This window comes from Amphiura filiformis, chromosome 5, assembly GCF_039555335.1.
Source record: "Amphiura filiformis chromosome 5, Afil_fr2py, whole genome shotgun sequence".
Lineage (NCBI taxonomy): Eukaryota > Metazoa > Echinodermata > Ophiuroidea > Amphilepidida > Amphiuridae > Amphiura > Amphiura filiformis.
The window spans coordinates 79,105,311-79,126,153 of NC_092632.1; the positions used below are offsets into that span (position 1 = coordinate 79,105,311).

Genomic DNA, 20,843 nt, shown 5'->3' on the forward strand with positions numbered 1-20,843 from the left:
TCACCCTAGTTTAGCAGGAATTACAGCACCGTCTTGCGTATGTTACTATTTGACAGACATTTCAAGAAAAAATTTAAAATTGTTATATGTTCAAAAAAGATGGCAGCCACTTACAAATTGATTATAATATGGAGAAATGAAGTTATTTACAATAGATTTACCCTTTAGTTTATGCTTCAAGTCTTTGTTTATAAAAACTGAGGGACTTCAAAATCAATCAAAAGTTTGACAGACAATAGTAACATACGCAAGGCAAACTTTTAAATCCTTTTTTGATCTGTTAACTTATAATTCATAATGCCTCTTTCTGTTTTTTTGATTGGTTTACTGCACCATTTTGGGAAACAGGTCACATGAATTTCTATAAGGATCCATAAAAAAAATTAAAAGCTGTTGAAAAAAGGTGTCTCTTGGCATGTTACAAATAAAAGTGTAAAAATAGGCATTTTTACAGCTATTTTTTATTATTTTTATTATTTAGAGTGAAAGGATTTTACTTAAATTGTGTATGCTATGTCTTTACTACCTAAACTTGCCACTAAACTAGCAAATATTCCATTTCTATAATTATTATTTTAAAAAAAAGATGTCAAAATATATGGCTATAATATGACACCTTAGCATATTTTGAGCCAATTACAAGAACATTTCATGAAATTTTACCCCCTTTTTTACCTCAAAACAAGGACAAAATGGTACTTTTAAATGCCCCTATTTTTACAATTCCAAGGACACTTTTGCAAACTTGCCCTTATTTTGACATCAAGGATAAGGCTTCAAAACACATTCACACATTTTTCTTCTGTAACATATAATTTTAAATGGAACAACAGAATCATAAAATTATGCCTTTACATCTATCATTGATTGGGTACCTAAAAGCACAAATGCTTTTTAACAAACTCCCTGAATTACATTGTAAACCTCTTCTATATGCATGTGATAACTGAATTCGCGATCCATTTCGAGGACAAGTTTTACCCCTAAATTTCACAGACAATTTTGTTCGCGGACGTTCTCTCAAATTGACCTCTTTTTCTGCAATTTTGGTAATGATCATGCGGTCAGTAACTCAACTTGAGTGACCCCACCGGGGTTCAAGGTTTAAAGTACGAGACTAGAAAGAAACGTTCTTATGACTTATTAATTATGTTTCCTTCCCCCTTCTAGTGATCCAGGGGACGTGCAAGTTGGAACCCTGGGTCGATATATGCTTACTTCCATGGGTAAAGCCCACAATTAAATAACACACATAATCTTCATTGGTTAAGGTGAGATGTTGTGTTTGCCCTTCTAATTTTGCAGATATATGTTCCAATGGACGTATGGTTACCTGTTTGAATGGTGGTACGTGTGTCAATAATGCCACTGTTTCACGCGGGTATGATTGTCATTGCTCCACACAATATGAAGGAGACACATGTCAGACACTTAAAGGTAGGTCATCACATTTTGTCTTATTGTGTTTTGTACCTCACACCCGGGGGGTTACTTGCATACCAAAGTGGTATGCATGCTCATCCCAGCACCTCAAAAATGGACCCTAAATGACGTAATCAGTGTGGAAAAATTTCACCCCTTATTGACGTAAGGCTCTGTAAATCTTACCCCTAAAATATGGCGTAATTCAGCGTAAGAAACTAAAATGGACCCCTAAATGGCGTAAATTCTGAAACAAACCCACTGAAGTTGAACAAATATACCCTAAACGTCGAAACTTTACCTGAAAAGCACCCTTTTTTCTAAAAACGTCGACGCCGCCACAAGGCCAAAAATCAACCCTTTTTAAGGCCTGTACTAATTAAATAATCCAAATTCCAAGTTTTGAGGTAAATTGCACTAGTGGTTTTGATATTAGATGCAAAATTATGTTTCACAACAGCCCATAGAATGGTATCATTGGTATGTGTGGTATACCACAATTGGGGATGATATCACTTTTTTATTCATAACATCTAAACATACGATTTCCGTAAAACTATCAATTTTCATATCTAACCTACTCTGCACTGATTTGTGGCACTGTAAGTGTGTGTGTGAGTTGGGATGGGGTATGTGGGTGTGGTGTTTGTGACCTTGGTCCCATAATGGCGGAATTGTGATGACTTGACTCGATTAGGGTTAGATTCTGGTGTTAGGATAAAGTATAAGGTTAAGGATTAGCAGAATCATTAGGAATAGTATTTAAGTATAGTGTTTAGATCAGGATTCAGGTAACACCCAACTCCAATATTGATTTATTTTTATGGGTATCAGTTGTCCATGTTTACCATCAAGGTGGATTCAAAAAGTGTGTGACTGCATTGATTCATTGATTACAAATAGCATTGAATTTCACATGTGGATGTAATGCTCTGTCACATGGCATGAGGATGGTGATGTTGGTAAACACACAGTGTCCATGTGTGACTTTAACATGCAAGTGCTATTGAATAATGTATTGATAGACCTTTATAGTGTGTTCAATTATATGTATTATTTCTAAAAAGCCTGTGAAGGAATATTTTTGCCAACCAGATAATAAGCGCTATTGTACTACCCCTTACATGCCAGATTATATTATGAATTGCAGTTTACTCACATTAAATGATATATTGACCTATTGGATTGCATCCTTTTGAACATAGCATAGTATTCCCAGGATTGCATCATTTCAAACTACTTATTGTAGTTTCCTCACATTAATTGATATTGAACTATTCAATCTTTCCTTTTCTTTTCTTTTCTTTTCTTTTCTTTTCTTTTCTTCTTTCTTTCTTTCTTTCTTTCTTTCTTTCTTTCTTTCTTTCTTTCTTTCTTTCTTTCTTTCTTTCTTTCTTTCTTTCTTTCTTTTTATTTATTTATTTATCTATTTATTTATTTGTTTGTTTGTTTGTTTGTTTGTTTGTTTGTTTGTTTATTTATTTATTTAATTCTTTTTTATTTTTTTATTTTATTTTATTTTATTTTATTTATTTTTTAAAATTTATTTATTTATTTATTTATTCTTTTCTTTCTTTCCTTCTTTTCTTTTCTTTCTTTCTTTCTTTCTTTCTTTCTTTCTTTCTTTCTTTCTTTCTTTCTTATTTATTTATTTATTTATTTATTTATTTATTTATTTATTTATTTATTTTTTTATTTTTTTATTTATTTATTAATTAATTTATTCTTTTCTTTCTTTTCTTTCTTTCCTTCTTTTTCTTTCTTTCTTTCTTTCTTTCTTTCTTTCTTTCTTTCTTTCTTTCTTTCTTTCTTTATTTAATTCTTTTTTATTTTTTTATTTTATTTATTTTTTTATTTTATTTATTTTTTAAAATTTATTTATTTATTCTTTTCTTTCTTTCCTTCTTTTCTTTTCTTTCTTTCTTTCTTTCTTTCTTTCTTTCTTTCTTTCTTTCTTTCTTTCTTTCTTTCTTTTTCTTTCTTTCTTTCTTTCTTTCTTTCTTTTTATTTATTTATTTATTTATTTATTTATTTATTTATTTATTTATTTATTTATTTATTTATTTATTTATTTATTTCTTTCTTTCTTTCTTCTTTCTTTCCTTCTTTTCTTTTCTTTCTTTATTTCTTTATTTCTTTATTTCTTTATTTCTTTATTTCTTTATTTCTTTCTTTCTTTATTTATTTAGTTATTTCTTTCTTTATTTATTTATTTATTTATTTATTTATTTATTTCTTTCTTTCTTTCTTTCTTTCTTTCTTTATTTATTTATTTATTTATTTATTTATTTATTTATTTATTTTTTTATTTATTTATTTCTTTCTTTCTTTTTCTTTATTTATTTATTTATTTATTTATTTATTTATTTATTTATTTATTTATTTATTTATTTATTTATTTATTTATTTATTTATTTATTTATTTCTTTCTTTCTTTCTTTCTTTCTTTCTTTCTTTCTTTCTTTCTTTCTTTCTTTCTTTCTTTCTTTCTTTCTTTCTTTATTTATTTATTTATTTATTTATTTATTTATTTATTTATTTATTTATCAATCAATTTACTGGTGTTTATTTGTTTCTTTATTTGTTTTTTATTGAATTCTGATTTAACCTGGGGTAAACAATCAATGCACTGCACTGTTCTCACTTGGTTCCCAGGTTATTGCCTCTGTATAGGCAAGCTAACAAATAACACAGGACCATTAACTGTACAGCATTGCAAAGTAGTTAAACTGTACTAAGCAAATAATAGCAGAATAATTGAACAAAAGAAGTTTAGCTTTCTGCTGTTTTTGACAAGGACCTCAAGTTGGTATGGTTGAACATGACTCATGGTGTGTGTTCATACTGCTGATCAACTTAGTACTAAAACCTGAGACGAATATACCTAAATATATTCGTCTCAGCTAAAACCAATGGAATATGAAATTGTATTGTTCATTATTTTTGAAGCTATTTATGTGTAAAGTGTAATTGTTAACGAACTGGCGTTTTGGCTTCAGTTGATTAATACCTTATAATTCAAAAATCCCTTTGCTCAGTGGGTTGCTCATATACCAGTATTAAAAATTCTCTGTATGACAGTGGTAAACCTACATAATGTGCTTTTGTAGTACATAAGCCAAATAATTAAGGTACCAGTTGTGTTCACCCCTGTCTATCCTAAATAAAGACAAACAGCCAATGCCTGTGCTCTTTAGCTCTGATTTAAGACCTTATTTGGTGAAATTGGTTGAGAATTAATGAAACGGTGATCTAAAAACTAATGAAGAAACGAAATCAAAAGTTGTACTTGTGTTATAATCAATGAAAGCAAAGCATGACGCTAGTTTTAATGTCCTAATCAATGGAAGCACAGAGCTAGTTCTCTTGTTCGTGAACGCTTTGTGTACAAATCAATAGGGCATTCGATGGAGCAAACTACAACTTTTGAATAGGCATCTTCCTTGGCTTTTTGGATTGTTGTGTCTTTATTTCTTGAACACTTTCAACAAATAAGGTCTTAAATTCGAGCTAAAAGATGCAGCTCTATTGGCTACTTGTTCCAGTTACGATATACCTGTCTTTGTTTGAACACAACTGATACCTTAATTTTTTGGCTTACTGTATTTATCAAGAAGAAAATCTAAGGAACAAAATGTTTTACCCCTTTTAAACTGGTTTTGGAAAATTCTACAGTTAATTAACAGTGTGGCATTCATATTTCATATTTTTCACATTTATTTATTAACATTTATCAAAAGGTAACTTGTAGGTCAAATTACATGATAAATTTACAAACTAAAAACAACAAACATGTGTACATTTTTGGCCCCCACACAAATCCAGCTTAAACGCAATAATCGATCAACTTCAAACTTGGTATGGTGATAGGATATGGTTAGCTGATGTGCTGTATAGTTTTATTTGAATATTTATGAATATTAATGAGCTTGTTTGCATTTTCCATATTATTTGTATTTTTAAACCTTACCTATTAATTCTTGTTATTTAAATACCTTCGAACTGCGTAATTCTAGTTAAGATTGCCAAATTACATTTACAGAAACTAATATTGCACTTTTAAAATAGAATTATATGAAAAAGAAGAAATAATAATAATAACATTAATATATTGATTATGTATAATACGCTCCAAAAATGGGAATTAATAAAATGGGGGATTACACGGCCACTGACCTTGCAGGATACAAGGAGCATTAAAAATAAAAACAAAACACTACTTGTTTAGCAAGTTCACAAAGTAGGGTATAAAACTGTTTTTGAAGCGGGAAGTCCTGAATCCCCGGCCTGAATCGCATGAGTGAGTTAGTTTATGTGGAAGAGAGTCATATTTCCATGATTTTACAAATTCCATATTCTGTTTTCTTTCCAGTTGATGTTTGTACAGCCCAGACACCTTGCCAGAATGGGGGTACATGTCTGTTGAACTCTGACCTCACCCTGGGTTACGTGTGCAGCTGTCCACCACAGTTTGAAGGAACCAACTGCCAAACTATGCATAGTAAGTATGTGGTAGCTTTTATATATAACGACAGACCAGAAAGTGAAATGGAAAAATCTTGGAGGGGGGGGAGCTGGCGGAACTCGCCTATAAAAAAAGTAGGGATGTCCCAGCAGGTAATTTGAATATATAAAACTGCTATCCATGCTGGTTAATCAATCAACCCTGAAATTATGCCCTACATGTATATGTGTAAATGATGCCGGGAACTGATGGAATCAGTGCCACCGACAATGGGGGTTAAGGGGATGCGTTACCCTGGTCCCAGGTCCTAGGGGGCCCATAAAAATAAAGAAAACATACATTTAATGGACCCATAAAAGCAAAGAATGACACTTCAGGGGCCCATAAAAAAGGGGCCCTGTGCATTCATTTTACCCCGGGGCCTATAATGACTTTCGGCGGCACTGGATGGTATATAGCAAATTTGCATCCCTAAATGGTGTTACTGTAAACATTTACACGTAATACCCCAAATTATATTTCCCATTTTGAAATGGTGAGTGTAATATTATAAACACTGAAAATGGACCCTAATTAGGGTATGTATGCTAAACACAACCCTTTCTTACCATTTTTATTAACACATATGCGTAGCTTTTGCTGTGTTGATTGTTTAACAGGGTATTGAGATCAAATCAAGGACCCTGAATTGGGGAAGCATTGTGGCGTGCGATCAATACAGGCTTTATTCTAAGTGTTCTGTGACTTTTTATCCTTCTTCTTTTCAGCACAAAGTGCCTGTTCCAGCGACACATGCAATAATGGAGGGACATGTTTCCGAGCAGCATATAGTGAAAGCGACCCAAATGCGCAGCCATATCTATGTGTTTGTAGGCCTGGATATACTGGGGCACAATGTGAACAAGTTCTTCATGGTGTAGCATGTAAGATATCCCTATAGCAACCCTAACACACAAACATAATATTGCACCTCTTATGGGAGACATGACCTTTATTCTTCTAGACAGGGAGTGTGAATTTCAAATGGGGTTATCTGAATGGGCAAATCCATTTGAAATCTACACCCCCTGTGTGGGAGATTAAGGTCATGACTTCCAGTGTATTCCTTGGATGTGTAGACCTGATGTATCAAAATGATTGGTACCCATCAATTTTGATGTTTATTGAACAGCCTGCATCTTCCAAATCTAACATTGAATACTTTGAAATGTCCAGAATATATAGATTATGACTTGTTACACAATTTATGTGGATCATGTGTTTAATTTTTATATGTCAGACTCATCCATTATCAATGGAAACTAATGGGTACCAATCATGTTGATACAGCTTGTAGGGACAATCTGGTATAGTGTTCCTATAGTGATTCAAAAACACAAACCTATGTGTGCATTTGTAAACCTGGATATACAGGCAAACAATGTTTTGATTCTTGTTGCCCAACGATGTGGCTATCAACTTTAAAATCACAACAAATTAACTGGTGACCAATATTGTGAAGCTTATAAGGTGGCTTTATAGGCTACGGTGTCATGCACAGATATAGGCTGTGTGTATTGATGAGAAAACCTTACTTGCCAAGTTTTAATTTATTCCAATAAAGCATTTTTGACTTATGCAATTTTTTGTCATCTCAAAATCCCATTGAATTACTAGGAAGGGTTTTTGGCACTCTGCCAATTTCTCAAAATAGCCACATTTTTGAAAACAAAGATTTTATTAAAACTGATTTTTCTCTCCTTTATAGCAGTTGTATATAAAAGTTTAAGTTTCATTTTGCTCCCAATATATCACAGAATAATAAAAACCAAGTTTATTTTCTAACAAAACACCAAAAAAAAAAATTAGTCCTTTTTGGGAAAAAAATCCATATCTTCACTATGAAAGGTCAAAACTTTCAATTGATCATCGGCTTTTCCTCCCAGCTACATACACTTTAAGAATATATCATTAGATTTATAAAATTTACTTCGAGGACTGTTATATATCAAAAATGTGAAAATATCAAATTTTAATAATTTGTCATAAAATTTGTATTATATCGTGAATTTCAAAAATGAAAATTATTTGATATCAGAAAGACATTCTTCATATTCAGAATGCAATTCGATATGTCTGATGTGCTCTCATGTCCCACAAAAATACTGTCGAAACGCTCAAAACGCTCATTCCAGATCCCTTAAAAAACAAATTTCCCTAATATGGTTCAGTTTTGAAATTATGATTATTTTTCCAAGTGTAAGGATACTTATTTGGCGCAGTATATAAAAAACTTTTCTTTCATGAGCTTAAAAAACTTGACAATTTTTTCAGATAAATAATTAAAATTGTGTGTCTTGATTGAATTGAACATAATAATACTGCTAATTCACATAATAATACTGCTAATTCCTTGAATATGTTCATCAGGACTGTTAGGTATCATACTATTGGTAAATTATGTTTTACAAACCCAATAACTTACTCGCAGGTGTTTCATCTACCGATCGTTACTGATAAAATTTTCCAATCAGAATATATGAAACGTTTAAAACGTAAATAAATTATTGGATTTGTAGAATATAATTTACTAATAGTATAACACCACTCGTTTATTTTGCTTTAAAATGTTTTAGGAACGCCTAGTATTTGTTCCTAGTATTTGTAAACTTAATTTAAATAATTTTCGTCAGATTAACATAATAAAGTTTCTTGCCTCTGTTCTCTTTCAGCTGATGCATGTGAGATGCTGCAGCCTTGTCTGAATGGAGGCACATGTTTTATTAGCAGCTCAGATGGATTGAAATATATCTGCAGGTGTCCACAGTATTACTCTGGAAGCCACTGTGAAATATCAAGTAAGAAATATTTATCATTAAGATTTAATTTAAATCTGGTCAACCAGACATACCTATTTTTGATGGACGAACTGATATTGCGACTGAAACCTTCAGTCTTCCATCTACAATCTGACCAACACCATTCCACTGGTTACCAGAGTCAAGATTCATCAACTCAAATTTCTCGGCCATATATTGCGTCTTGAAGATGATGAGCCTGTGAAAGAATATGCCCTTTATATTCCACCACAAGGGAAGAGGAAACCGGGATGGCCACGCACACTGTACTTACAGTATGTCCAGCACCTCCTGGGAGATAATGAAGGGATGCTGCAGCCAAACAAAATTGTTTCGCTTGCCCAAGATCGCAATGGTTGGAAAAAGCTCCGCAGCCGACTGATGATGATGATGATGACCGGAAATCGGCGTGGAATGTCATTTATGATTCTGACCCAGCCATGTGAAAGTTTAAGACTGAAGGTTTCAGTCTCAAGGTCGGTTTGTCCATCAAAAATAGGTATGTCTGGTTAATTTCAACATATTTTGTACCCAGATGAATGAGAGTCAACATAGTTTGATTTATCAATAATATTTTAAGCCATAGCATAATATGCAGTCAAGTTAGCACAGTTGACAGGGCATCAGACTTCAGTGCGAAAAAGGTCCCGAGTTCAAGCTTCGTGTGGTTGGAAAATGTTCTCTTGAAAATAACTGTGCTGGCTTGAAATTCCCCTGCACAAGGAACTAGCTGCTTAATTGTCTTGGTTTATACCTATATTTAATTACTTGGGGAGCTGATCCTGGTTGCGATGGATATGTGGGTAGACTAGGATATTGCACCTATATTGAGCTGCTTCCCTCAATGTTGTTTAATGGTTTATAAGGTGTGTCTTGGGCCACAGTGGTCAGTAAAATTCTGTAAAGTGTGCAGAGGCTTGTGGATTGGCATCATTCATTAAAAATCCCAAAATTGGTTTTCTTAATTTTTTTCTTGTCATATAGAATTACACTGCAGTTTTTATAGTTAAATATGGCTCCTGCCATCTCACACGCCTTAAGGTTATTAATTATTTTAAACTGTTGTGATTTGGTAGTTCACAACATCTTATTTAATGGTAGTGAGCTTTGGCAAAAACTGCATTGCTCAATTCATAGCGAGTGTGTAGAAGAATTAAAATATCACAGATATACTTTTATAGGTGCTGCGGTTCTTGAGTTACATTGTAAAGAGGGCTGAAACAACAACACTTTTGTAAAACGTACATAACTCATTAACAACAATAAATTAAGCGGGTTTGCAAAGTATACGATTTGTAGAATGAACTTTTGCAAAATATCAAGGTGTTATTTTTCAATAATATATTGATCTAGATAATGAAAATCGATTTTTAGGTTGCTTCGACCAACAATACCTCGTCTACCCTTAAGACAAAAACTATCATCAGGTCATATTTAAAAGGTGTGCCTACCACTAATAGTTGCAACATGCAACCCTATAGAGAAAGCACCAAATTTGCTTAATTTTGGGTGCTTATCATTACCAAACATTGCCCATTTCAGGAAATTTTGGGGCTATTTAAACCCTAACTTACTCATTTTTACCAAAAAATAAACAAGTTATATTCAACAGGTTATAAATATCTTGAGCAATAATTGAAATGTCAAACTAAAAAAAAATCCAGTTCAGCAAAATAGGACAAAAACGTTTTGTGTACATGAAGAGCTTTGTTGCAAAACCCCTTACATCCACTTTTGACTTTTTGAGAAAAACAGCTTTTTTTAATTGTGCAAGTATTACTTGTTCGATTTGATTCAATTTGGGATTGGATAAAGTGTTGATGAATAGAAACTAAAAGAATAGGTTTGGGACAATTTTCAAGGCTTCCTATTTATTTTATTATTTATTTTATATCGCACCTTTTGTGGATGTAAGGGGTTTTGCAACAAAATAAATTTACCCCTTTTCTAGAAACCACCTTTGCAATCAAATTTGAGCCCATTTGCTTGCACTACATTATGTAACTTGACTAATGCTTTGAAAATCAAAAAGAAAAATCGAAATATCTCATTTACTTGTTTAATTATGAATTTTTAATTAAATTCGGGAAAATGGCATTTTTGGGTATTTCCGAAGCTACACCTTTTGTTAATTAAAATGATTTTTTCAAACATAGTGACCCAAAAACAGTTCCTTTTGGTTTTAATAGGTAAAGAACATTCCAGGCTACCATTATACATCAAAAAATTTAAAACAAAACAATTCTATATTCATTTTAAGTTCAGATTTCGGAAATTCCTAAGATTTCCCAAACGGAAATATGCGATAACTCCGAAGGGAAGGTAGTATGAAGGTCAAACAACCACTAAAATGTGTATTTTTACCCACACTATAATATTATGCCAATAACTCAATTTGGCCAAAAGTGGATGTAAGGGGTTTTGAAACAAAGCTCTTCATATGTATTTTTTTCATGTTTGGTGCGAGAAAGTCATATGAACTATATTGAAGTCACACTATAGTTTGAATTTACTTATTATGTCTCACAGATGATCCAGACGACTTGTGCCTTAGTGACAACCCATGTCTGAATAATTCAACATGCGTACATCTGATGGGTGCATCATCAGTCACATGTCAATGTGCACCTGGTTATGTTGGGGAGTATTGTGATAGAGTGGACACAGGTGAGAGCTTAAGGGATCAGATAGCAATGTTTGCACAGTATTTTTTTGGGACATTGAAGATAAAAATTTTAGGTGTTTTTTTTGGGAAAAATGTATATCTTCAAAAGAAAAGGTCAACATTTTCAAATTGTGGACGGCCTTTTCTCCCAGCTACATACACTTTCAGTACATATCATTAGATTTATTAAGTTAACTTTGAGGACTGTTAAATATCAAGTATATTAATTTTTAATTATTTGCCATAAAATTTGTATTATATTGCAATTGCGAAATAAATTGAAATTATTTGATATCAGTGCAATCACCATGCAATTTGGTGTGTCTAATGTGCTCTCAGGTCCCACAAAAGATATTGTGCAAATGTTGCTATCTGATTCCTTATTGGGTTTAAAAAACAAAAGATAGCATCATGCAGTTATTGTGGTAACTCCAAGGTGCTTATTATAAGGTACCGGGTGTCCCAAAAAAAGGTTACATGTAGATTTTGAAAACAATCTAAGTTAATGTTAACAAATATAAATATCCTTTTCATGACATAATCTATGTACCCTCTATTAGTACCGCTGTGAATGTCAAGTTCACAACCTACGTACTTAGTCCGCATTCCAGACATTCCTGACCAAGCTCTTTACGCACACATAATGCAACACGAGGTTCATTATACCAACGCCACAGCTATTATGCATTTGGTGGAGCACTTGAGTAGGCCCAGCCATAGCATAGCAGATGCAGTATTTTATTCTGACAAAGAATAAAACTTGTTCAGTTTTATTCCAAGAGTTCAGTCAGAAATGTAAATACAAACACCAGCCAAGTCAAGTCAACAAAATCCGAGCAAGGCCTAAATGCAAAAGATTGTTATTCATTTCACTATGTTGATGACAGGCAATACAGCGTGCAGAACCGATTTCACCAAAACGTGTTTTTCTCTAATGACCATTTTCCTTTATTTGTTACCGCAAAGAGTCAAGAAGCTCTAAAACTGATTTATTTTCAGTGTACAATATTTTCAATATGTTTCTTTTGTGAAATAAATTAAACAATGAAAAATAAGAGAAACAGGTAAAAAGTAATAAATAATAAATCTCAAAACAAAGGAGTGCTTGTGTTCAACTTTCGTTGTGCGATATTTTGATGATAAACCACTCTTGACACCCCTGTCGTCTTGCGCTCATAAGTTACTTTGCTTTTATGATACGGAATTGAACCTTAGCAGACTAGACAGTTACAAGAAGGATAAAAAAAACGATATTGTTTTGTTACACCATCACAAAATGCGGTTCAATTTCTACATGTAACCTTTTTATGGGACACCTTGTATGTGCATGGAAGAAAGAGATAAGAAGGAACCACAACGAACGCATTCACTTTGTCCACTCCCTTTACCGACATTTAATTGACATTGTTATTCATGAGGATTTACTTTGATCAATACCCGCGTTAAATAGGTGATTGGTATTGTACTCCATGTATTTGCATGTCTTCTGGAGCGTGTCTGACGGATGATTTGAACTAATGACCTTCCGTGCAAGCACCCTATAGGATTTTCTCTGGTGACGAGATCATCGGTCAATGATGGCCTACATCTTTTTCTTCCATTTTGCCCAATTTTCCCGAACTTTGATAACTTTTTTCTCAGAGTTGGCAGTCTTTGGCACTGAAACGAAGTTAGCTAGTTACGATTATACACATATAAACTATTAAATTAAACAGGTTTCATGTACCGGACTCAACCGGAACATTGTGCATTATTTAAGAACATTTTACATCTATTTTTCATCGAAAAAGTCACCAAAATCTTACCTTATTTGCTTAAGATGAAACTCAGCAAAAAAACGGCCGATTTTGATGACCTTTTCGATGTTTTAAAGGACATTTTCTACACAATACGATCTAGAAAACAGTTTGACTGTAGATCCCACAACAAAGCTACTATACATGTTCAGAGCATCAGTGAAATTCCAGAATCTTACTTCCGGGTAGCGTTTGTTTGTTCGTGGATGGGTTTGTTATAGTTTTTTTCTAGTAATGATTTCGCCAAGCATCGATCGCGGTAAATGGATCATACATGAAAGGAAGTACCATTGATCGCCTTTCTTTTCATGCGTCAATAGATAAGCGGATTAAAACTTGGCCGATCGAAGTTGTTGTGGTTCCTTCTCATCTCTTTCTTCCATGGTATGTGTGTGTCCAATCTGCAAAATGAATATTGATTCATGGGTATGACAGGGCTTGAAAAAATGTTAATTTCCCGGGAAGCAAGATACATTTCCCACAATTTATAGCATGTTTTTATAGTACAAAAAGACACAATTTCCCTTCAAATACCAGAATTTTCCTCCAAACACCAACATTTCCTGGGAAGGAGCTTCCCAAATTCCTTACTTTTTCGAGCTATTCCAGTTAAAATCCATACACCCCCTATGGAAGACAAGAACTTATATGCCACACAGGGAGTGTGAATTTCAAACAAGGTTACCTGAATGAGTGACTCCATTTGAAATCTACACCCCATATGTGGGGTCATGTCTTCCATAGAGGGTGTATGGATTTCAACTGGAATTGTCCAGTGGAGTGATTTAAGGATATTTTTAAAAGTTTGCTGCATCAATTTGTTTCTGTGGTTGTTTTTGTTTGTTTTTTCTAATTTATATTGACTGATGCTTGGTCCCATTATAGGCACACAAAACAGGAGGGACTGCAAATGTTATTAAGTGTTGAAGGTGAAAAATATTTATCAAGTAACAATGTCTTCATGGAAACATTTGTCAAATTTTATAACAGACCGACAGTATTTATATTCTATTTCCTTTGATTTGTATCTATATAGGATCAGGCCCCTGCCTACCCAATCCATGCTTAAGCGGCGGTACATGTAATCCGGATCCATTTGCTGTTATTGGTTATACATGTAGCTGTTTGCCGACATTCAGTGGTGTCAACTGTGAATTAGGTAGGTTACTATATTGATTAAAGGGTCATTTCTTGATCCATAGCATCAACTCCCCTACTTTTCTCAAAAAAGGTTGAGAGTTTTATACCACTGGAAATGAAATTACAATGCATTGTCTATGGAGCACTGTAACTCTCCAGTTACACTATCTGGAATGCCCGTCATGAACCGACATGGGGCTCATCTGATCTGATCAACCTCATCTCAAGCTCTAGGTGTTTTGCCGTTCATTTGCCTCTTGCATTGTTGTCTATATTGCCTTGCAAGGTCTTAGCCAGCCATGCGTCCATATGTCTTTAAGACGGCCTAATCTACTTTTAGACAGGTGGATTTAATGGATTTTACAGATGTGATAGCTCTAAAACAGATGATTTTAAGGTATTGAACTTTCAGACTAATTCAGAGTGACATGTAAAGGCCAAATCAGGACATATTTGACCCCAGTGACCCTTCCATGGGTACAGACAAGTTGTTTTATATTTGAGGGTCAAATTTTGGAATCTGCTTGGACGGGTGGTTTCTGTTTTCTGGCTAAGACTCTGTTGCCTTGTTTTGAATAGGCCTATGTTTTGTGTTTTAATTTGTTGTCTTGTGTGCAGCCCTGCACAGTATGTCCTGGGCATTTGTGTATACAATCTTTGTTGTTTTACCTGCTTGTATGTATTTTGCTTGCTGTGTTAATAAAGATTGATTGAAAACAAAAAATACACACAGTGATACTTAATCATGCACAACTTTGCAAATGCAAATTCAGAATCAACTGAAATTTTGGGAGTAAGCTTTTTTTTCGTGGATATCTACTGAAAAATATCATAAAAAGAGGATGCTAGGATCATGAAATACTCCTTTAAATGACTATTGATAAGGGCTAATTAGAAATGGTTTGTCTTAAAGCTGGCCCACTGTTTAATGAATTTGTACACATTTTGTTCTTTACAAAGTTCCTGTTGTTCCTCATCTTTTATTTTCTTAAAAGAAAACAGTAGTACAATAAGTACAGCCAAGTGACGGAAATACTTGATCTGTTATCTTTATATATATATATATATAAACGGAATTTATATAGCGCCTTAGCATAAGTATGAACAAAGCGCTTTACAATGATCTTAAAAGTACAACTTACACTGCATCTTAGGCTACATTAAAATGTACAACTTAATTAAAAATAAAAAACTTAGTTTGGAAACAAATAGGTTTTCAGATTAGATTTAAAAGTGGCCAGACTATGTGAAGTACTAAGTTTTACTGGTAATTTGTTCCAGAGAGCTGGCACAGAATTGCAGAAGGCATTATTCCCATATGATGTGTGAGTTCTTTTACATTCAAGCAGACTGCCATCAGCATGTGATCGTGAGGAACATACCATCAGAAAATGTGTGAGATTTTAGGAGATTTTGTATGTACAGTGGTGTTGTTTCATGTCTACTTTTATAAGCGAATGTGAGTAGTTTGTAGGTAATACGCTCTTTTACTGGAAGCCAGTGAAGCTCTTTCAGCAGAGGAGTGGTGTGTTCCATACGGTTTACCTTGAAAACAAGTCTGGCAGCTCTGTTTTGTATTTTTTGTAGTTTTTGTGTGTTTTTTACAGTTGTACCATATAATAAAGAGTTACAATAATCAATTCGTGAAATAACAAGTGAGCGGACAGCATGGTTGCAAGTATCTTTATCAATATAACAACGAATGCGTCCTATATTACGAAGATGATAATTTAAAGAGCGAGAGACAGCAGATATTTGAGATGACATAGACATGGTTGAATCAAAAAGAACTCCAAGGTTTCCTTGTGTATTCAGCCTTTTGCTATTCATAGAAACAGTACACTTTACAGCTTGTAAGGACTCAAATCATCTGCAAATTTTTTTTGTTTTGTTTTGCTTTTGCTTTTTCTTCTTTGCTTTAAATTTTTAAAAACTTGTTCAAATGATCACAGCAAGCTTTGGGGGGAAGCTATTTGGCTAAAAAAATTGTTCATATTGAGAAAACATCCCAGATGCTTCACACTTGCACATTGTAAATTGAGCAATAAAGTGCAAGACAATAATAATATTACCGTAATAGAAAGCAAAATGAAACTTCTACGCTACTCAAAATTGGTACACCCACCAGAACGCCCTCACCAGCTCAACCGGTGTTTTCAGCGGATGTTATTGCTCTGAAGATATGTTGTTGCTATTATCAAAGACAGAGATAAAAAGATTTTATCGCGTCTGACGTCATCTGTCAATCAAATTCGAGCATGGTTTGTTTAGAAGTGTCGTGATGATGACTTGCTGAAAGCGGCGGTATAACCGGGCGCCTTATTGTTAATTTTGCACCTTTCGACATGCAAACCATCTCAAAAGTTAGGTCTTAGTAGGAAACTTTCTTTGGTAAAGGCACCATGTCAACAATGCCTAGAAAAGTTGCTTTTTGCCTTGTAAAAGTACGCACTTTTTTGCCATTTGCTGCTATTCCTTTTCTCCGATCAGCACCAGATAGATCGGTCTTCCTTTACACATAATATTTACACGCATATTAACGCTATGTAAACCAATCAAGGATCGTAATTGACAGTGACATCAGACGCAATATATTCTTTTTATCTCTGTCTTTAATTATAGTGATATTGAGATGCCTCTGATGACATCGTAGGTGTAGATGAGGTCATGCAAGAAGATATTGTGGTGCCTCTTGATTCCAGGGGGTCAGGAGGTTGTCCCAGACAGGGTCAAGATATAATGTTTTATCACAGTGCCACAACATCTTGTTTACTGTTATCTATACCTGTGACGTCATCGGAGGTGTGTCAAAATTTCTAGCAACAACAAATTTTCATAGCAATAGCATCCGCTGAGGATGCTGATTAAGCTGTTGAAAGCACTCGGAAGAGTACCAAATTTGAGTGGCGTAGAAGTTAAATTTTGCTACCTAATTACTTTTACTCCTATGAATATGCATCATTATAAGATTAATTTTAACAAGAGTGACAAATAACAGACCCATTTCGTCGGCAGAGTGCAACACCATCGAAAGTGCAGTAGAATGCAATAGCTGCCATTTGCAACATTTCAATAAATGTACTTACTTAATTACCATAACACTAGAAAAAACACCCAACTACATGTAAAGGTGAAATTTTGGGTTAGCTTAGTGGCCATCAGGAAAGTGTACAGAACATCAACAATTTATAAAATGAGCATGATGAGGGGATTGTGCTGCATACAATAAGTGTTTTACAAAAGGCAGCTATTGTATTCTACTGCACTTACGATGCCGACGATTTGATTCTGTGTGTGGAAGCAGATGATGAGTAGCAGGTTCAACTTACATTGGGCTATTCAATTTTAAAATCCACACTACCCCTGTGGAAGATTTTGGAAATATCTTCCACAGAGGGAGTATGAATTTCAAATGGAATGAACATATTAGCAGCTCTGTTTGAAACTCACCCTCCCTCTGTGGAAGATTCAGGTTGAATCTTTCTCAGAGGGTGTACAAATGTATGAAATTCAAATGGAGCCACCTAATTTGTTCATTCCATTTGAAATTCATACTCCTCCTGTAGAAGATATTTCCAAAATCTTCCACAGGGGTAGTGTGGATTTTAAATGGAATAGCCCATTGGCAGTCAGTCTCTGAGTAGTGAATCAATCAGTTTCTAAAATATCAAAAAAGCATGCTACCTCATTGCTTAAAAAGTCAGTCACTCATCACTCAAATAGCAAAGTGCTACACAAAATAAGTATGGTAGAAAATTTCACTGGGAATTGTGCCAAAGACCATCTGTTATATTCTTCAAACTACCATTTGATCTACTCCCATCTAAATCCTTTTTCATTTTTGTTTGTTTGCATTACAGAATACAGGGGATGTGATAGCAATCCATGTCAGAATTCAGGAACGTGCATTATACAAACGTATGGAGCTTACTTCTGTGAATGCCCAGAGGGTTATGCAGGCCTGCTATGTGGGGAATCAGGTATGTATAGACTAAACCCTGGCCAGTATCCTGACTTCTCTCTAGTCCGAAGGGTCACTAGTCCGAAGGTTCTCTAGTCCGAAGGGTCAGTAGTCTGAAAACTAAATTAAGTTTGCTAATCCGAAGGTTCTCTAGTCCGAATATAGAAGAAGGGTTATAGTTGGGGTTAGGGTTAGCGAGCCTTATTCTACATTCGGATTAGAGAACCTTATTCATGATTCGGACTAGCGAACCAATATTCGGACTAGCGAGCCTTTTTCAGAATTCGGACTAGCGAATGGTAACTTGGGTGTCAGAGAGATGTGAAAGTAGGCTAGATATGTGAAGGTGAAGGGTATATGATAGACTTACCCCTCACCAATGATTGAGAATCATCCAATTGGGGGTGCTAAATGCCCGATTAGGATTATTTATGTTTTCGCGCTTGGCGGGAATTTATTCCATTTTGCACCACATTTCAACAGTTTAGCTTCACGCGCATTTATACCACAAACTTATTATACCGCCAAAAGTTGCTGAATTCATTATACTTCAAGAATTTTTTCCCAACCACATCCCTCCAATGTCAAAAAGAAATCTACTCCACTGAGGAAAACGGTCGTGGGCAGTATACAAATAGGTCAAAACTGAGGAGTTTTTAAGGGGGCAACCCCTTTAACACTTTTTTGGTGTGCTTTGGTGGGGCGGCATGGAGAGGCTTTGCCTAGGGCGGCAAAATCCCTAGGAACGGCCCTGCATCAAGTCCTTGTCGGTGCTTAAGAGATGTGCGAAATACAGACATTTGTGTGAACCATCTTTTGCTAATCTCAAGTGAGATTGGTAGGCATGCCACATGGAGATACTAGTAGTAGCCTGGTTCTTTGTCAATGTCAATTAAATGGATCAATACAGCATTTATTGAATGGAAAGAATTGTTGACTTTGAATCCAAGTGTTTTCAGTTGATAAGGTTTACAAAAAGTTAGTTAAGTTCATTTTAGGTGGCCAGGAAAACCTGAATGCAAAATGCCTTTTTTTATTTTAGAGTCCGTATGTATGATAACATATGCCTTAAGTTACTTATATTTATTGTAAAATCAGTAGTTTAGATGTGAAAATTTATAGTTTTAGGATAATTATAGACATGATAGACTGATTTTCATAGGAAATTTAGTGATTTCATATTGCTTTTAAACAAAATGTGTGAGAAAAAAATTTTAGAAACAAATTGTCATCAATTTTTGTATGAAAATGTAATTTTTTCTGGATTTCTCAAATAATAAAATGAAATGTGCTAAAAATGTAATGCATGCAGTCTTCGCGAAACAAACTTGTATTTTTTTAAGCCTAAACAAATTTAATCTTCCATTTTCATGCCAAAGTTGCATGGGCTACATAGAAATTGTGGACACAAACTCATAGTTACTTTGCACTTTTCCTTCCTTTTCTTGTCAGGTCCATGCGCATCATCTCCATGTGTAAATGGTGGCATTTGTATGGAGAATCCTCAAATTCGTGAGAGAGCATATAATTGTATCTGCCCAGGTGGCTTCATGGGAACACACTGTGAACACACGTCTGCAGGTAAGAATAGAGTAGGAGAAATAGAGAGAAATATCAACTACACTAAGCGAAAAAAGAAACTTATAATTTATCACAAGGTCATATCTGAAAGTCCTGTGCATCAAAATGAACCAAAATTACACACAGGATTACTTCAATACTGACTCTAAACACATTTCATGCAGTAACCAAGCAGTTGTGCAACTGACACAACAGCAAAATGCACTGGCATTGAACAGCTTCCTGGACCACATTCACAGCCCAATAATTGGCACCCAGCTCAACAAATTTGTGATAATGTGTATAAGATCCTTACACAGATGACCAATTCCAAAGAGTAAGTGGAATAGTGTGGAGTGTTGCTGATTTCTGCTTTTCACACTTTCTTGAAGAAACAGGTCTTGTTCTATAGGGGAAGGTGGGGCATAACGGACCCCCGGGGCAAAACGGACCCCGGGCAAAACAGGCCTTGGCAATTACTACCCTCTTTGCAAATTATATTGAGGAACACAAGTATGGTCACACGGATTTACAACAGAAATTTGATCTGAAACAATCCACTGACATCAGAGCAAGATCGGGTCAAAAAATTACTACCCGTCTGACATTATTACATTAGAGTATTGAAGTAAAATCCTATGTGTAATTTTGTTTCATTTTGATGCACAGGATTTTAAGATATGACCTTGTAAAAAAGTATAAGTTTCTTTTTTGGCTTAGTATATAATCCAAGACTGAATTAAAAAGACTAGTTTGCATCTGACATCACTTTCAATCAAACTCTCCAGAAGTTAATTGGTCAGCATTGTGGCAAAGGACTTGATTCATAAGGTGCTAAAAGGAATCGCAGAAAATGGTGAAAAATGATGGTACTTTTACAAGGCAAAAAGCAACTTTTCTAGGCATTGTTGACATGATGCCTTTGCAAAAAAGAAAGTTTCCTATTACTAAGACCTAACTTTTGAGATGTTTTATGTTTGAAGATGCAAAATTAACC

General features: G+C 34.3%; 1 protein-coding gene across 2 annotated transcripts in view; it reads left to right on the forward strand.

Annotated features, from left to right (window-relative positions):
- Positions 1 to 20,843, forward strand: part of LOC140153790 (protein glp-1-like) — a 43,882-nt gene that overhangs the window by 15,404 nt on the left and 7,635 nt on the right. For both annotated transcript variants that reach the window (XM_072176645.1, XM_072176647.1), the window contains 8 exons: positions 1,306 to 1,437; positions 5,795 to 5,923; positions 6,655 to 6,810; positions 8,599 to 8,724; positions 11,254 to 11,391; positions 14,222 to 14,344; positions 18,186 to 18,305; positions 19,739 to 19,867. In XM_072176645.1, coding sequence (XP_072032746.1) covers positions 1,306 to 1,437; positions 5,795 to 5,923; positions 6,655 to 6,810; positions 8,599 to 8,724; positions 11,254 to 11,391; positions 14,222 to 14,344; positions 18,186 to 18,305; positions 19,739 to 19,867 — 1,053 coding nt within the window. The remainder of the gene's footprint in view (positions 1 to 1,305; positions 1,438 to 5,794; positions 5,924 to 6,654; positions 6,811 to 8,598; positions 8,725 to 11,253; positions 11,392 to 14,221; positions 14,345 to 18,185; positions 18,306 to 19,738; positions 19,868 to 20,843) is intronic.